Raw genomic sequence first — 16,136 nt, 5'->3', positions numbered from 1 at the left:
AAGCAAACATGTTGACAATATAATCTTTAATGAGTAATTATTTTCTTGATACAGTATCAAGGTTGCGTTTAAAAGGATCAGTGTCAGGAAAATAATAAGAAATAGACAAGCAAAACTTACTCAATAACATTGCACCGTGTCCCATCAGCTCTAGTAAAACAATATCAAGGATAAATAAAATAAAAAACTCCTTTGTGTCTTTCCTTTTTTAAAGTAGATTCTGCCATCTCCAAAGAATTTTGGTAAACAAAAGCAACTCAGCAGCAACAACCATGACCTTACAGTGAGCTACGCACTATTTTCAGACAAAATTAAAATGATACATTCTGGGTATTATTGATATTTAAGTTTATACAATATAATTTGACTTCATATAAAATCACCCTAGAGACAAGAATACCCTCCAAGCACACTGTTAACAGGTCTATTATCTAGGAGAAAATCGATGAGAATTGTATGTAGGGATGTAGCTGCTGCCAGACACTTTGGAGGAAGCAGGTAGCATCAGTAGGCCAGACTGAGGATCTGTCTTGCAGAGGGCCATCGCTTGCTTGTAGTTGATTTTATCCTTTGTTGTGGGGTCGACGATTTCCTTGGCGTAGTTGTACTCGTCCTGAAGCTCTCTCATCATGGTGCTGTCAATCATCTTGGCTCCAATGGCCTCCCGTATGCCCACACGGTCCGTGTTGTTGGGATTTACCAGCCCTCCTGTCAGGTGTTGCACCTCCATGTAACGCAGGGCAGTTTCTTTGGGCATCCAACCTTTCAGGACGGCCTCTCCCACCGACAGGCGTTCTCTGGTCGTGGGGTCCTCCACGCCAGTGTAGGCTTTCTGGGCATTGAGTAGACTCTGCAGTTGGCTCGAATCGATGAGGTCCCTCTCGGCTGCTTTGTGGATTGAGTATCTCTCCTTGTTGTTGATGTCAACGATGCCCCCTGTAGCAGCCTGCGCTTCCAACAGCTTCTGTGCCGTGCCGCTTTCGATCAGCTTGCGGGCCACTGCACTGCGTATGGAGAAGCATGTGTCGGTGTTTGTGTCAATTACACCAGCGATAGGATATCTTTCCTTAGAGGCAGGAACAGGGACGCTGCTTGTAGGGGACGACTTTAGCGAGGATGCTGACTTTGATGTGATTGAGTTGAACTTGGGCTGTTTTTCTTTTTCACCTGCGACAAGGAGTGCAAACTCTGAAATGGGCATTTTCCCATCCTTGTATTTTTGCAGATCATACTGGGTCAGTTTTCCATCTCTCAAGGCATTTTTGATAGAGTACTGCTTGCCGCTCTTGCGATCCTGCAGCACAGAGGTCTCCCCATTAGGTCCCATGGAAGTTATTTCCTCCCAATCGCACTCCAGCTCTTGCAGATGCATGTACTGGGTACGGTCGATCAGTCCCTGCAGGTAGGCTTCATATGGCGATAGTTCTTTGGCAGTATCAGGGTCCAAGATGGTGATTTTAGTAGAGACGTTGGTCTCCTTTGTCTCTGTATGGTCTTCCTTCTCCTTTTCCCTCTGGAGTTCCCTGATGGTGTTGTCTTTCTGGTGGATTGTGTCTTTCTCGTCCAGTATCTCCCTCTCCAGACGCTGCATGTCAGACTCCATCTTGACGCTCTTTTGCCTATTGATCTGACTTCTCTCGCTCATCAGCTTGGTCTGCTGCTGGAACGAAAAGCTGATGTCTTGCCTCTCAGACTCCAACTTCTTCAGCTCCCGGGTGAGGTTGTCTTTCTCCCTCTGCGAGGCGTCCCTGGCCAGAATGAGACTTGTCTCTTCCCGAGAAGACTGAGTGCCATTCAGTCGGTTGAGTTTGTCAGAGAGCTGTTTGATTTTATCCTCCAGGTCCTGCCTGGCATGTTTCTCCTGAGACACCAGGCCCTTCAGGCGGTATCTCTCTGCTTCTACAGTCTGGTCTTTCTCCACCCGGATCACCTCTTTGTACACCGTCTTCTCTACGGCCTTTTCTCGCTGAAGGAGCTCAAGCTTAACATTTGTGTTCCTGATGTTTCTCTGAATATTCAGGACGTCATTGGTTTCCTTGTCCATGTCTGAGCGAAGACCGTTGGTCATCCTCTCCAGTCTAGGGTCTCTCTCAACTTTCAGGACCTCCTCGACAATGATATTCTCCTCGACGGGCGGTGGGGCATTCTCCAGCTCTTTGATGCGCAGTTTGATCTGTTTCAGTTCAGACTCCACTTTAATCTTCATCTGATGTTCGTCACTCTGCTTTAGGATGATCTCCTTCTCCTCCACTAAGGTTTTAAGTTTTTGCATCTCAAGCTCTAGCTGCCTGCGGGACTTAACCTCCTCATCAAGGTTCCTGCCAAGCTTATCATGCTCAACTATCTGCTTGGGGTCCTTCTGTAGACGCACCACCTCCTGCACCACCACTGTTTCCTCTGGCTTTTGTCTCTCCAGCTGGATGTACTTGTTTTGCAGGTCGAACACCATCTCCTCAGTGGTACGGCGACGCTGTTGCTCTTCGCGTACCTCCTTTCTCAGCCGATCTGCCTCCTTCTCCAAGAGCGGATCATCCTCATACTTGAAGATATCTTTGGTCATCAGCTTTGTCTCCACCTTGGATTTTTCTGCTTTCCACTCGTCCCTCTCTTTTCTCAGGAGGTTAATCTGGTCCTCTACATTATTGTAAGTACGGTGCAGATGGTTCACCTGATCATTGAGCCTCTGTATCTCTCTTTCGTTCTCAGGGCTCCTCTCCTCTTTCACCACGTCTTGGATGACTTCCTTCATCTCAACCTTTGGCTTCTTGGAACGCAGGGCTTCCAGATCGACCATGACCAGAGTGATCTGGTGCTGTAAGTCAGAACGCTGCTTGTTGAAGTCTTGAACATCTTTCTTCAGACGCATTATCTCCGACTCTGTTTGTGGATCTATGCGGTAGATCTCATTGACAATTTCCTTGAGTTCGACCTTGGGCTTCCACTGCCCCACCTCGCTATACCGAATTTTGAGCTGAGAGACCTCCTTGACCAGAGAGTCTGTCTCAATTTTCTCTCCTTCTAGGCCTGATCGAATCCTCTTGGATTCATTGATGAGCTCAGGGTCCTGTTCGACTTTCTTCACCTCCCTGGTGATCACCTTGGGCTGAATGGTGGGAATGATCCTCTCCAATGCATTGATCTGGCTCCTCGTTTGGAAGATCTCGTCATTCAGAGTCTTGCTCTTGTTGCCTTCATCTGTGATTTCCTTCTCAAAAGTTTTAACAGCCTTGAGCATCTCTGGATCCTTCTCCAATCGAATCACCTCCTTTTTCATAACCTTCTCCCTGATGTTGGGTCTTGTAGCATTCAGGATGGTAACCTCTGTCTTCTGTTGAATGACTTCTCCCTCTTTTACTCGAACCTCATTCTTTATCTTGCCGATCTCATCTTTTAACTTGGAGGCTTCTACATCCAACTGAGGATCTCTCTCAAACTCAGTCACCTCTCTGGTCACCAGTTTGGGCTTGATGCACTTGAGGTCGTCCCCAAAAGTAGCGATTTTGATTTTCACACCCTCGACCTCACCCTGGGTACGGCTGCGCTTCAAGGCCTCTTTGTGGATTTGGTCCTCCAGATCTTTTAGGTCGGTTTCCAGTTTAGGGTCGCGGTAGTACTCGAGTACCTCCTTCTCCTCAACTCGATGCATCCCTTTACGGCTCTTCAGAGACAACATCCTGGTCTTGAATGTTTCCACGTCAGTCTCAGCACGGCTGCGTCTATCGCTCTCCGCACTCAACTCTTGCTGCAGGCTCTTTATGTTCATGGTTGATTTTATGGTTGGTTCTATGGATTGTTTCTCATGTTTCTGAAAAAAGTCAAACAAAAAAAAGCATAGTTTTAAAAGCAATTTCAGGGAAAATACTTCAACATTTTCATAATTCTGTATCCTAAACACATTCAATTGATCAAAATTGGCAGTGGGAAAGAAGTTATGTGTAGCTCGATTTTCCAACTCACCTGAGCGATGAGGTTCTTAGCAAAGCCCATCTGATTGAGCAGCTGGTCATTCTCAGCTGACGTTTTAGCATAGTGGTTCACCACAGCCTTTTCCTGTAATACACAAAGAAGCACAGCCATCCTTCAGAGTGCTTCAAAGTGCTCAAGAAAACATGCAGGAAAACATGATGCGCCCTACATTGGTCTGCATAGAAGTGGATAAACATGAATGTAATTTGTATCTATTGTCTTCCATTCTTTAAGTATTACCTGGTTCTGCACAGTATCGGCAAGGGTGGAGGTGTGACCTTTTTTGGAATCTTTGGCTCCCACATTATCGAGGGTGCTGCTGTATTTATCAGTGTTGACCTCATATTCCTGCACAAGCAGTTGAAATAAATATTTTATTATTCAATATCCAAATATCTGTTACACAAATAAAAGGTTTATCATGATGCAGTAGGATAATGTAACTTAATCGGAGTCTTACATTGAGGATATTCTGCAAATCTTGGGAAAGGTCAAGCACTCTGTCTAGGTCGTCTCCCTTCCTCTTGATGTCATCCACCACCCTCTGCAATAAAAATTACAAAATTAAACTTGATTGCAAAATATGTGTCTTACAATGATATTTTAAGAATATCACCAACAATTTCAGAGCTTCTTGACACACAACACAAACAAACTGACCTTCTGGGAGGTCTGCTTGGAGTTGACCTGTGATAGGTCATCGCTGGGGCTGATCTTGTTGTCAGGCAGATTTTTCAGGAAGGAGTTCAGAGATTTGCTTGTGTTCTGGAATTCCTGGTTCTTGCCTGCAGCCTCTTGCAAGAGGCCCTCTCTGAGACAGAAAAAACGCAATGAAAAACACTTTTGTGGTGACAAAATGAAAACAATTATTCTTTTCATCTGACGTTCGAGCAAACAAATGGACTATTTTGATACCATATATTTGCAGACATGGTGTGTGTAGTCAACGTTAGCTAACAGACAAAGGGGCCCTGGGCTCACCTCTCCTTCAGTTGGTTGTTGACGTTAGAGTAGCGGTTCTGTAGTTGTTTGACCTGGGTCCCCTGGCGATGGATGTCTGGGCAGTACTCCTGGTAGCCCTGCTGCAGGGAACTACACAGCTGCTCACTGGTCTCCAGGTCCTGGCCCAGCTTCTTCAGTTCATCCTGAGAGCCCGCCACATCCTTACGCAGACTCTGTAGAGAACAGATATGATAAATATGTGTCCTGGTGGGGTGCTTTTTAGCTAAATTAGAAGGGATGACTGATATGTGCAGTCAAATGATATAGTCCTTTATTACTTCAAGTCAACTACTTGGGTATTCTCTGGTCCAATTTGTTCAAAGATACTGTAGAATCTATTTGGTTCTCTTAAGAAAGTTGAGGTGTGTCCAAAATTGCACACTAATCCAAGGCAGTGTAGGCAATGGTCCTGGTCAAAAGTATTTCACTATATAGGGAATAGGGTGCACTGGTAATGTCCCACCCACCTGGATCTCCTGGGTACGGGCCTGAATAGCATTGGGGACATCTGGGATAGGGCCATCCTTATTCAGTTTTTCCTCAAAGCCAGAGACGATGCCATCCACTTTCTTGATCTGCTTCTCCAGGTTCAGAGATGCATTAGCCCTATAGAAGAAATGGCAAAAAAATAAAAGAATAATTAACAGCAAGATCTGCTGTTTGATTCTATTTTCTGATAATATCATATCGCTAAGATAGGTGATCGGTGATAATGTATGTTTGTAAAATGGTCGTACTTCTTGTTAAATAGGTCGGCCAGGGCTGCGATGCCATCTTGCTTTTCCTTGGCAGCTTGAAGTTTGGCTGCAAGGCCTTTGGAGACGTCCTTCTCCAACTTCGGCTGCTCCATTGCTGCTAGAGCCTCTGCTGCTTTCTACAAGAGATACAACCACTATATCATTAGGATCAGTACCATCCTCACCAACAATAGCATAACTACCATCATCCTCATCATCGCCATAGTCATTATGGTCATCATCATCTTTAGGAGGCACGAATCCATCAATGTCAATCTATAATTATTCAGATTTAGCTAGTTTACCAGCATGAAGATATATTGTACAGTTACAATGGCTGGTAGACATGCTTTCTATCTATCAAAAGTAGTGGAATAGGGTGCCATTTCAGTTGTCCCCTTAGACTGTGCCTGAGGCTGGTCTAGTGGGTAATGCGGCCTGCAACAAATATCACCCCCCAGCGTGGGTACGAATCCCGGCTCCACCTCTACTCTCTTTCTCCCTCCTCTGTCTCCTTGCTCATTTCCACTTGTATCTGTCTCAATAAAGTTAAAAACAAGACTCTCTCTCTCACCTCTTGCTCCTTCAGCCTGTTGGCCAGGTCGGTGGTAGGGTCACTGCGGTCCAGCGGGGCCCTCAGACGGCTCAACATGCCTTGCTTGGCTTTGACCAGGTCCTCATCCAGCTTATCCAGCTGACCGGCCATGGCTTTAGCTTTGGGGTTGGACGTTGGGGCTATGTGGGGGACACAAGGCAATCATAATCTGGCCTAATCAAAAGTAGTGCACTATGTTGGGAAGAGGGTGCCATTTTATCTGCAGCCTTAGTTAATTTCACACATTGTATATGTACACATGTCCCATAAATACACTTTGGCTTGGGGTTAACATGATGTGATGAATTGAATGTGATATCACAATGTGGTTTAGGGACAATGTTGAATCAAAAGTTAGAGAAGCCATTTATCCTTATTTACAGTTAATGATCATAGCAGTAACAGTAGCAGTTCCAGAGTTATTTGGAAGGCTTTGTTTTGGGGTACTGGGATTGATAGAGCAACTTTTTCTCACCTGTGTATACGGGTTTCTCTTCGACACAACGGATCTTGTCTTTCATTGTGCCTAAATAAACAGCCCTCCTCTTCTTGATGTCGTCAAGCACATCACCATGTCTGGCGCACACAAACACACAAAAAATCATTAGAACTGAGACATTTTAATTCACAAAAATCGACGTATTATTGTCCATATGCATGTCATATAATTGACATAAATTACATATTCTCCTGTTGCTTACATGTCTACGGTGGCAATGGCCTCTGGGTCAGGGGGTGGGATCAGGAAGCAGACCCCTGGAAAGGTTTTGGTTGCCCCACTGCTGGTCAATACCTTCCAGTTCTCAACGTCTGAATTCGACTTGAGGGTGAACTTGTCCCCTCGAGTGAGTTCAGCCTAAAAGAACACAAAGAGAGAACTTTCCTCAGAATGGATCACATGTAAATAGTCCTTTTCATCCTACAAACACAATGCCCAATACTGAGGTATCTAGGAACTCTAATTTACTTTAGTGAGTTCCCTAGTTACAGTAATGTTTGGTTTTGTGATGTTTACACGAGCCTACATTATGCTGCATGCCTTGACACACCTCTCAGTGCAGTGGTAGAGCATTCTATTCTATTCTAGTACTCATGTCATTGCTTAGTAGCTTCATCAAAGATTCTACAGATGTTTGGAACCCGCTTTGACTTCATACCGTAACCTGTGGTGGATGCTCCGGGACAGGGTCAAAGTTAAAAGGTGAGAGGTCAGAGCAGCTGGTCATACCTTCTCAGTCTTCCAGTCACAGAGGGAATCCACGGTGGTGGACCTGGTGGGCGGGCAGCGGCGCAGCTTGAGGGGGACGATGGTGGTGCTCCTCTTCCTCAGGTCAGCCAGGAGCTGCTCGTTACGTTGCACCGTGCTCTCCTCCGCCTGAGAGAGAGAGATGGAGAAAGAAAGAGAGAAGGAGAGAGAGTGGTAAAGCGAAAAATGCGGAATTAGGACCAGCTGCATTGTATTTCGGCATAACCCTTTTTCTTCTAGTAGGGTAATGTCATGATAACGTCTGATAATGTGTGAAAGAAATGCAATGTCTTTAGAAGTGAAGTGTTAACACGCACACTACCATTTATTTCTCTATTGTGGTGCAGGGAGTTAAAGCCCAAAAATGGACATTGTAGAAAAACGAATGGACTTGAAAATGGCTTTTCTACATGTATTTTACATTGATAATAAATGTGCAGAGGTAAAAGCGTGAGTTTTATTGTTCAATATGAAATGCAATGTAGCATCTTCATGATTCATGGGTGTGTTGAAAGTTTACTGCGCAAGTTAACACCGAAGATTCAATGAGATTGGAACTGCATCCAGATGTACAATAGATATATCAGTGTTCACATCCTGGCATTACCTACATTTGTATTTGTATGTATCGGAGAGGCTGGTAAAAAAGCAGAAGACAAATTTCCATCTAGTATGGACTAATAAAGGATATCTTATCTTACCTCCAGTTGAAGAGTCATCGCTGAGCCACTCTTCCCAGTTGAGCCTTCCACTTTCTTCAGGCTAGAGTTGAGTTCACTCAGAGACTCCGATAGTGTCTCCACATCTAGTTGGTACTGAACAGGGACACATAAGAACATGGTATCTTTTTCACATACAGTATCTTTGACCTATCCAGGTTACTGATCATGCTGCAGTTTGAATGTCTATGGTAATGTGCCGAGGGACATTTCTGGTTCAAAACCAAACAGAAGATACCCTTTCCATTCTGACAATAAAAACGGGAATCTGAATATTATTCTAAGCTGATGTAAATACTATGAAGCCTTGTTAATGTATTCTGAGTGACATTTACCTTCTTGAAATCCTCTATGTAATCCAGATGGGTCTCTTGGCAGATGCACAGGTTGAGGAACTTCTGCCACTCATTCCGCAAAGAATCTCTCTGAGCCTGAAACAAGTATAAAGATGCAGGCATCACGTAAAGGAAAACCGCTACATCTTTCAGGAACATTGTAAACTTGGTGGACCTAAATGTAGAAGTCGAATCTATAGAAGAGTGATTGATCCTTGATTGAAGACAATGTAAAATGGTAATAGTCTATAAGGGGAGGTGTACTTAAAGTTTTAATTGGTAATTGGCATGTACCTGTATTGTGGTGTCAGCCGGGTGCTTCAGCTCAATGAGTCGATCACCGTCATCCTGGAGTTTGTTCACTTCGCTTTCATGGGACAGCAGGCTATTGTTCTTGAAGTTCTGATTGAGATAAAAAAAAAAATGAAATATGATGCCCCTGAACATGGCTCATTCAGTAATGGAAAACTAAATGTACACCCATGCCAGAAACCTATGAAGCACCTCCTCAAGCAACATTTTCATACTTTATTGTTATATTAAGTCTTATTGACATTGAGTGACACTCTATTTGACCCCGAAGACGGACTCTCACCTCATACTGTCTACGGACGTCCGGAGGGTCCAACATATGGTCGCTCCAGTCCTGTTTCAGGATTTTTGTCTGTTCGTCTCCTAGATAAGTCAGCTCCTTGTTACAGCTCTGCATGTAGTCATACAGACTGCTTAGGTAGTGGTGCCGCCATTTTGAATTGTCCTGTGGGAATAGAACAATATTATATAACAACTGTAAAGAGTGACACCAAAAAGAGAACATATCTTACAATTACTTTTAGGTTGAAAGTGAAATCCCACCGATCCCATCAGAGGAGGCTGGTGGGAGGAGCTATAGGAGGATGGGCTCATTGTAATGGCTGGAATGGAATAAATGGAACGGCATCAAACACATCAAACATTTGGAAACAGCATGTTGGACTCTGTTCCATTAATTCCACTCCAGCCATTACAATGACCCCATCCTCCTATACCTCCTCCCACCGGCCTCCTCTGGATCTCATAGTACCCATATGATAACTATGACGTACCGAAAGGTTGTTGTATTGTTTCTTGATGACAGCATACTCCTCCTGAAACACAAATCAATTGTTGTCATGGTCACTAGCTACAAGATGTTTTCAAACACATCCATTAAATCCATGAACCCTTGAATTCATTGTCACGGAGATGAGAGAGTTGAAGGGGTTACCTTGGTGCTGGTGGAGCTGGGGCTGAGCTGAGAGCTGTAGGCCTCGATCTCCTTGTGCAGTATGTTGTGGGCAGCGATCTGCTTCTTCAGGTCAGCCATGGTGGGCCCGTACTCTTCTGTGTTCACCTCCCTCTGAGAGACAGACGCACAGAAGAATATGGTCAGTCATGGACACAATTAGACTCAGAAGAAAACTAAAGAGGCTTTATGGTAGTATGCATTCTTATGGGGTATCTTAAATGAACATGAACTGTAGGATAACGATGAACTGAACGTTGTGTACTGTTGTGTTAGTTGTTGTGTTGTGTACTGTTGAGTTAGCTAAGTCAGTCGGTATATAGTACAACTGAAGTAAAGTTCAGCTTGGATTGGTCAACAGAACAGTTTGTCAAGGGGATGAGCACCATGATTTTATGAGGATGTTTACAATAGGGAGGCTTGGTCTTAAGTTAGTTGCCAAAGAAGAAGAGGACACTTGATTTTACCTGTTTCTGATTGAGCACTGAAGCCCAGTCGATTCTGGGCTTCAGCTCCACATCGTTGACAGGCTCATAGATGGCACGATAGACGGCACAGTCTTTCAGCCAGCGGTCATGAAGATGACGGACACTGGAATGACCAAAAGGTTGAGGGAGGGAGGGTAAAATACGTTTAGTATGTTTAGCATGAGCATGATAACAAAGAGAACTGGCAAGAGCAACACATTTCAGTAAATAAATCAGGCTGGACCTTACTGTATCCCCCAATGATCAAATGTCTTAAAGGGAAAGATGGATTTCCACGTTTTAGTAAATGAATGCAGCTGGACCTCACTGTATCCCCAAATTATCAAATGTCTTAAAGGGAAAGATGTATTTCTAGCTTTTAGTAAATTAATGCAGCTGGACCTTACTGTATCCTCAAATTATCAAATGTCTTAAAGGGAAAGATGGATTTCCACGTTTTAGTAAATAAATGCAGTTGGACCTTTCTGTATCCCCCAATGATAAAATGTCTTAAAGGGAAAGATGGATTTCTGCAAAGACTAATCTTTTAGAAGCAGCTAAAGAGCCCAAATGATATCAGCTTTCATAAGAGATATCCCACTGTGCACACACTGGTTGAATCAATGTTGTTTTCACATCATTTCAATGAAATTGTGTTGAACCAATGTGGAATAAACGTTGAATTGACATCTGTGCCCAGTGGGATGGGCCTAGAAGAGGTCACTCACTCGCTCTCTATCTCGCTGCCTTGGGGGTGTTTGTACTTCTTGGCCTTGTCCACATCCAGGAAGAGGTCATTCAGCAGGCCCTCAGCCTCAGACAGGTTGCTTGCCACCACTTTCTGGTGCTGGAGGGGCCGGTTTTTCTTCTCATTCTCTTCATCCTACATGGCAATGGGGATGAAGACAGTAGGTGAGTCAAGAGAATGAATAGTGGCCAGAATTGAAGTCCATGGAAACACTATTATTTAGAGAGAAAGAAAGAGAGACAGTATGTGTTATGTATGTGTATGTGTTCTCACCACAGCAAGTAGCTCTTCGGCCCGGAGGACATCTTTCTCCACCTGGTCGGAATTCTTTTGCATGCGTGCAATCACCAAGGCCAAGTCGTTGGCTGTGTAACTGTTTAGAGGGCAAAGGTTAAAGGTTAAATATCTGATTTAGAAAAATAGCAAAGAAGATACAAAATACAAAGAGGAAAGAGGCAGAGAGAGGAATGTGGAAATGGAATCTCTGTCTGAATCCTATCAATCATTTTTTGTAGTTTTGGACCATTTACGAGCACCTCAGTTGCTGTCCTTGACTTAAGTGACCAAGGAAGGTCAAGGTCCTAAACATTTAAGATGGATGCTGAGGCCATTATCCTTGTATAACCTTCTAACCCCCCCCCCTTAAAAGAGTTAGATGCACTATTGTAAAGTGGTTGTTCCACTGGATATCATAAGGTGAATGCACCAATTTGTAAGTCGCTCTGGATAAGAGCGTCTGCTAAATGACTTAAATGTAAATGTATAAGCTATCCAGTTACAAAGCCTAACACGCAAAATCATTAGATATAAAACCACAGGCTAAGAATAGATAGTGACACAGACAGAGTAGATGTGTGTGAAGATGTCCTCCGTGAACTAACTTCCCTATGTCCAAAATTAACACTTTATCCAAGACTAACAAAAGTCCAAATGTATGACTAGGACCTGAGTTCTTTGTGACTTGACCAGGAAGAACTCTGGGCCATAGTTAGAACCTATAACTAGGGCACTGAGTTCTTGATGTTCAGGAAAAAACTCCTGGCCCTACATAAGACAACACTCTTGAACTGAAACCAATGTGAGTCCCAAAAGGCACCCTATTCCCTTCGTAGTGCAGTACTTTTGACCATGTCTCTGGTCAAATGTAGTGCACTACGTAGGGAATAGTGTAACGACCTGGGATCAACAGTAGGGTGAATCACTTCCACTGCCCCACCTGAGAATTCCCAAAACGCTGTTTGTTTGTCTCTCTCAACTATTTGTTTGTCTCTCTGTGTGACTGTGACTACCTGTATTGCTCCCTCTCTGCCGACCTAGTGGTACTCTCCCAGGGCAGTGTTCAAGGTAGAGCATTGATCTCCAGAGAGGGTTGGAAGTTGGCAGGCTATTCAGATTGCCTGATAAACTGTAAAATACTGTACGTAACTGTCGTCTTACAACTTCATCTGAGTTGGGATCAATTCATTTCACCAATTCAGGTGATATACAGCGCATGTGTAGAAAATAGACCACTACTTTAACTGTGTAGTTGAATTTGCTGAACTGACGACATTTGACGACCCCAACATTTCTGCCCATGTTCCTTTCTGCCCATGTTCCTTTTAACCTACGGAGCCATTTTGACATGAAAGTGTTGTTACCAACAGTAAAACATGTATTATGATGTAATGAGATTACATATGCTTGTACCGGCATCATAAGATGACAGATTCAGTAATACGTCGATCTGTGTTCTCACGTCAACCTACCCCTATGGACCATACCAGCACTGAAGTGATAAGTCACTAACCTCCCCTTTAAATACCAGCACTACAGGACTCACAAACCTCCTCTTTAAACACCACTATCCCTCCAATGACAACTTCTACAGGTGATGGACAGGGTGAAATATTTAAGTGCCTTAAACACATTAAATGCAGAGGCCCTAGATTTTACACGGATGCCCTCCACCATTACTAAGATAGACCTACTATACTAAAGTATCTTCACTGTCATTAAATGCTTCATCAACAGTTGTACTGTGGAACCCTTCACAGTGCTCATACAGATGTTTCAATTGTGTTAAATAAACAGAAAGACAAGCAGTCTATCAATCAGACAAGGACAGACATTCCCTTTAAATATCCCATTTGCACCACCGCGGCGAGAGGGTGAGCCAACACCCATAGGCCGTGGAGAAACCAGCTGAACAGCACAGACAGAGGCCTTATCTGCCCTGCCCTGATCAGCAGGGCCATCAGACACACAGTGACCCTGAGGCAGGGTGAAACCAGTGGCACTCCTCTCACTCTGAACGGTCATCACCTCAACCTTTCATCTCAGGCCAGGTGTCGTGCATGGATACTATAAGACAATCATCCTGTTATTATAGCATCACAATGATCAACTAACACACCTTCCATGTATTCACGCTTCAAGCGTTTCCATTCCTCTCTTTCTCATGAGAGTCTTTTCACCAGTGTTACACCCATAGACTTGCAGGTTACATCTCCATTAACATCAGTCTCCATTGACTCAACATAAACACCAACCATCCTGGTGTTAAGCTGCCTTTGCCGTGGTCAGGTTTGATTTTCAACCTTAGGGAAGCGCAAGTGAATCATATTTTTCTATAGGGTGACATTTGATTTATCGCTATTTTAGGCCTACAGGCTACGCTGTTGATGATGCATTGACATAGGAGTCATACTTGATTGATGGATGAACATTGATAAAAAATATGTGTCCCTATCTACCTTATCTAAGTACTGTATGTCCTACTCTTTCGTGGTAACGTAGAAATCTTGATGCCATCATATATCCCTCCACGGGGAACGTTATAATGACGTGAATAGCCACCAAATCAATGTGAATCTAATGAGCCGTACCATTTGATAAACGCCATCAAATTTTAGAATCTGTTTTACGTGACCTGAAAACAAACACACACACACACACACACACACACACACAGGTGACGGAGACCCTCTACTGCTACTCCTGAGCAAATCTGACCTAAGGCCACATAAAAACCTACAATAACATCAAGACAACCAAAGAGACAAACAACATTTCTCTTCATATGTTTACATAGAACAAAGTTTGTCTTCTTGACTAGAACAACATGCCAAAACACACAGTAAACCATCTATCTTCCAATCTCCATTATCCAGGAGTTAGGAATGAAATAAACAAAGGAGATTCCAGAGGATTCTATGAGAAAGAGGGCAACACAGCAAACACAGGAAATATGAAACAAATCCAAGTTTAGGAAAAAGGAGAAGAAAGGAGGAAGGAGGTAGGGTGGAGGAGGTTGCATGACCGAGTTTGCTATCGTTCCTTAAAGACTCACGTGCTGGTCTTGCTGGACCCCTTCAAGGTAGTACTCTCCTTCTTCTTGAACATCCTGGATCTTTTGGTGAGTGGAAGTTCCACTCCACGGACAGAACTCAAGTCTCTCTGGTCCCCTTACACTCTCTGTTCCTCTCTCGCTGTCACAGATAAGACACACACTCCCTGTGCGTATTTTAGTGTGTGTCCCTGTTGGCGTCAGCACTGTGATTAAGCTGAATGAAAGCGTACCTGTGCCCCTCCCTGTTAACAAGTGTGTCGACTCAACACCCAGACAATCTATTTAGTTCCACAGGACCGGGCCAACCTGTTCTACACACTCCCCCTTCTCCTCACTCACCTCTCTAGTTCAACCCTCCCCGTTCATTAGTTCACTGTCACTCATTGAGGTTTTCTAGTCACTGTCGCTATTTTGCTAGGGAGTTAGTCTGGAGAAACATTCCGTTTCTATAAGGATCAGTGTAGAATAACATATGGGCTTGTGGGTAATTAGATACGAATGAGTAGTGGAGGTAATGTAAACCTTAAACAAGGCAAGATGAAGTACAATCCTATCTTAGTGGATGCCTGTGTACTCTGTTCCTATAGTGTGTGTGTGTGTGTGTGAGGGGGGGGGGGGGGTAGGCATAAACAAATAGAAATGTTGATATTGTAAAACTGGCAGCCTCCCGGTTGTTTTATTTGGCCCCCCCAAGTTTTTTACATTTTCATTGTTGCACATAAAAGACTAAAAACACCAGCTCCAAGTGATTTTAATTTTGGAAATGTGTTCCCAAGTATTCCCACGCATAATAGAGAGACACGTGATCATCTGCAAACGTAAGAAAGGTTTGAAATTATGTTTTAGTCAAATATATCTGTTTGGGGTTCTTGCGGTCAATTTGCAGTTTATAAATTATTTGTAAATATGTTCCGGCCGCCCGACCATCCGCTCAAGAAAAAAAATCAGCCCGCGGCAGATAGATGGTTTACTGTGTGATGATCCCTGTTGTAACACAATCCATTTCCAAGTATTACATTGATTTTAAAAAGCAACAAAAATCTTTCTGAATCAAAGTTCAGAATGTTAGAATGTATCCAACAGAGAAATGATCTTTTACACATACCATAAGAAAATTGGGTGTGTTATATACATTACCGGTACATATTCCTTACAGTGGGCTTCAACCAAGCTAAGCTTTCACAAATGTGATCAGATTTCTCTATGGGGGCTTATGTCAAATTTAAGTGATCTTGCTTTAGCTTTTTACATTTTATACAAACTCAGCTTCAAAATGCATTTCATACACTGTTGGAGTAAACATAAACATAGTAAACATAGTAAGCCCACCCACTGGGAAGCCAAGCCCAACGAATCAGAATGATTTTGTCCCCCAAAAGGGCTTTATTACAGACAGAAAGACTCCTCAGTTTCATCAGCTGTCCCAGTAGCTGGTCTCAGACAATCCGCAGGTAAAGAAGCTGGATGTGAAGGTCCTGGGCTGGCGTGGTTACCCGTGGTCTGCGGTTGTGAGGCCGGTTGTACTTACTTCCAAATTCTCAAAAACAACGTTGGAGGCGGCTTATGGTAGAAAAATTAACATTCAATTCTCTGGCAACAGCTCTGGTGGACATACCTGCAATCAGCATGCCAATTACACGCTCCCTCAAAACATCTGTGGCATTGTGTTGTGTGACAAAACTGCACATTTTAGAGTGTCCTTTTGTCCCAAGCACAAGGTGCACCT

At 43.6% G+C, this 16,136-nt stretch overlaps 1 protein-coding gene across 1 annotated transcript; it reads right to left on the bottom strand.

Moving 5' to 3' along the window:
• Positions 1–11: 11 nt before the first annotated feature.
• Positions 12–14,669, bottom strand: LOC139567553 (envoplakin-like). Its single transcript, XM_071388901.1, has 22 exons — positions 14,411–14,669; positions 11,353–11,452; positions 11,060–11,214; positions 10,332–10,455; positions 9,847–9,978; positions 9,686–9,727; positions 9,196–9,357; positions 8,895–9,002; positions 8,601–8,696; positions 8,248–8,361; positions 7,529–7,675; positions 7,002–7,156; positions 6,776–6,876; positions 6,280–6,440; positions 5,706–5,842; positions 5,436–5,574; positions 4,948–5,141; positions 4,627–4,777; positions 4,427–4,510; positions 4,207–4,314; positions 3,958–4,050; positions 12–3,805 (listed from the first exon to the last, which is right to left on the bottom strand). Exons 1-22 carry the CDS (start codon positions 14,461–14,463, stop codon positions 428–430), a joined length of 5,934 nt encoding a protein of 1,977 aa, XP_071245002.1. The 5' UTR covers positions 14,464–14,669; the 3' UTR covers positions 12–427.
• Positions 14,670–16,136: the final 1,467 nt, after the last annotated feature.

The sequence above is a fragment of the Salvelinus alpinus genome, chromosome 2, assembly GCF_045679555.1.
Source record: "Salvelinus alpinus chromosome 2, SLU_Salpinus.1, whole genome shotgun sequence".
NCBI lineage: Eukaryota > Metazoa > Chordata > Actinopteri > Salmoniformes > Salmonidae > Salvelinus > Salvelinus alpinus.
This window is presented reverse-complemented; position numbering and strand designations above follow the sequence as displayed.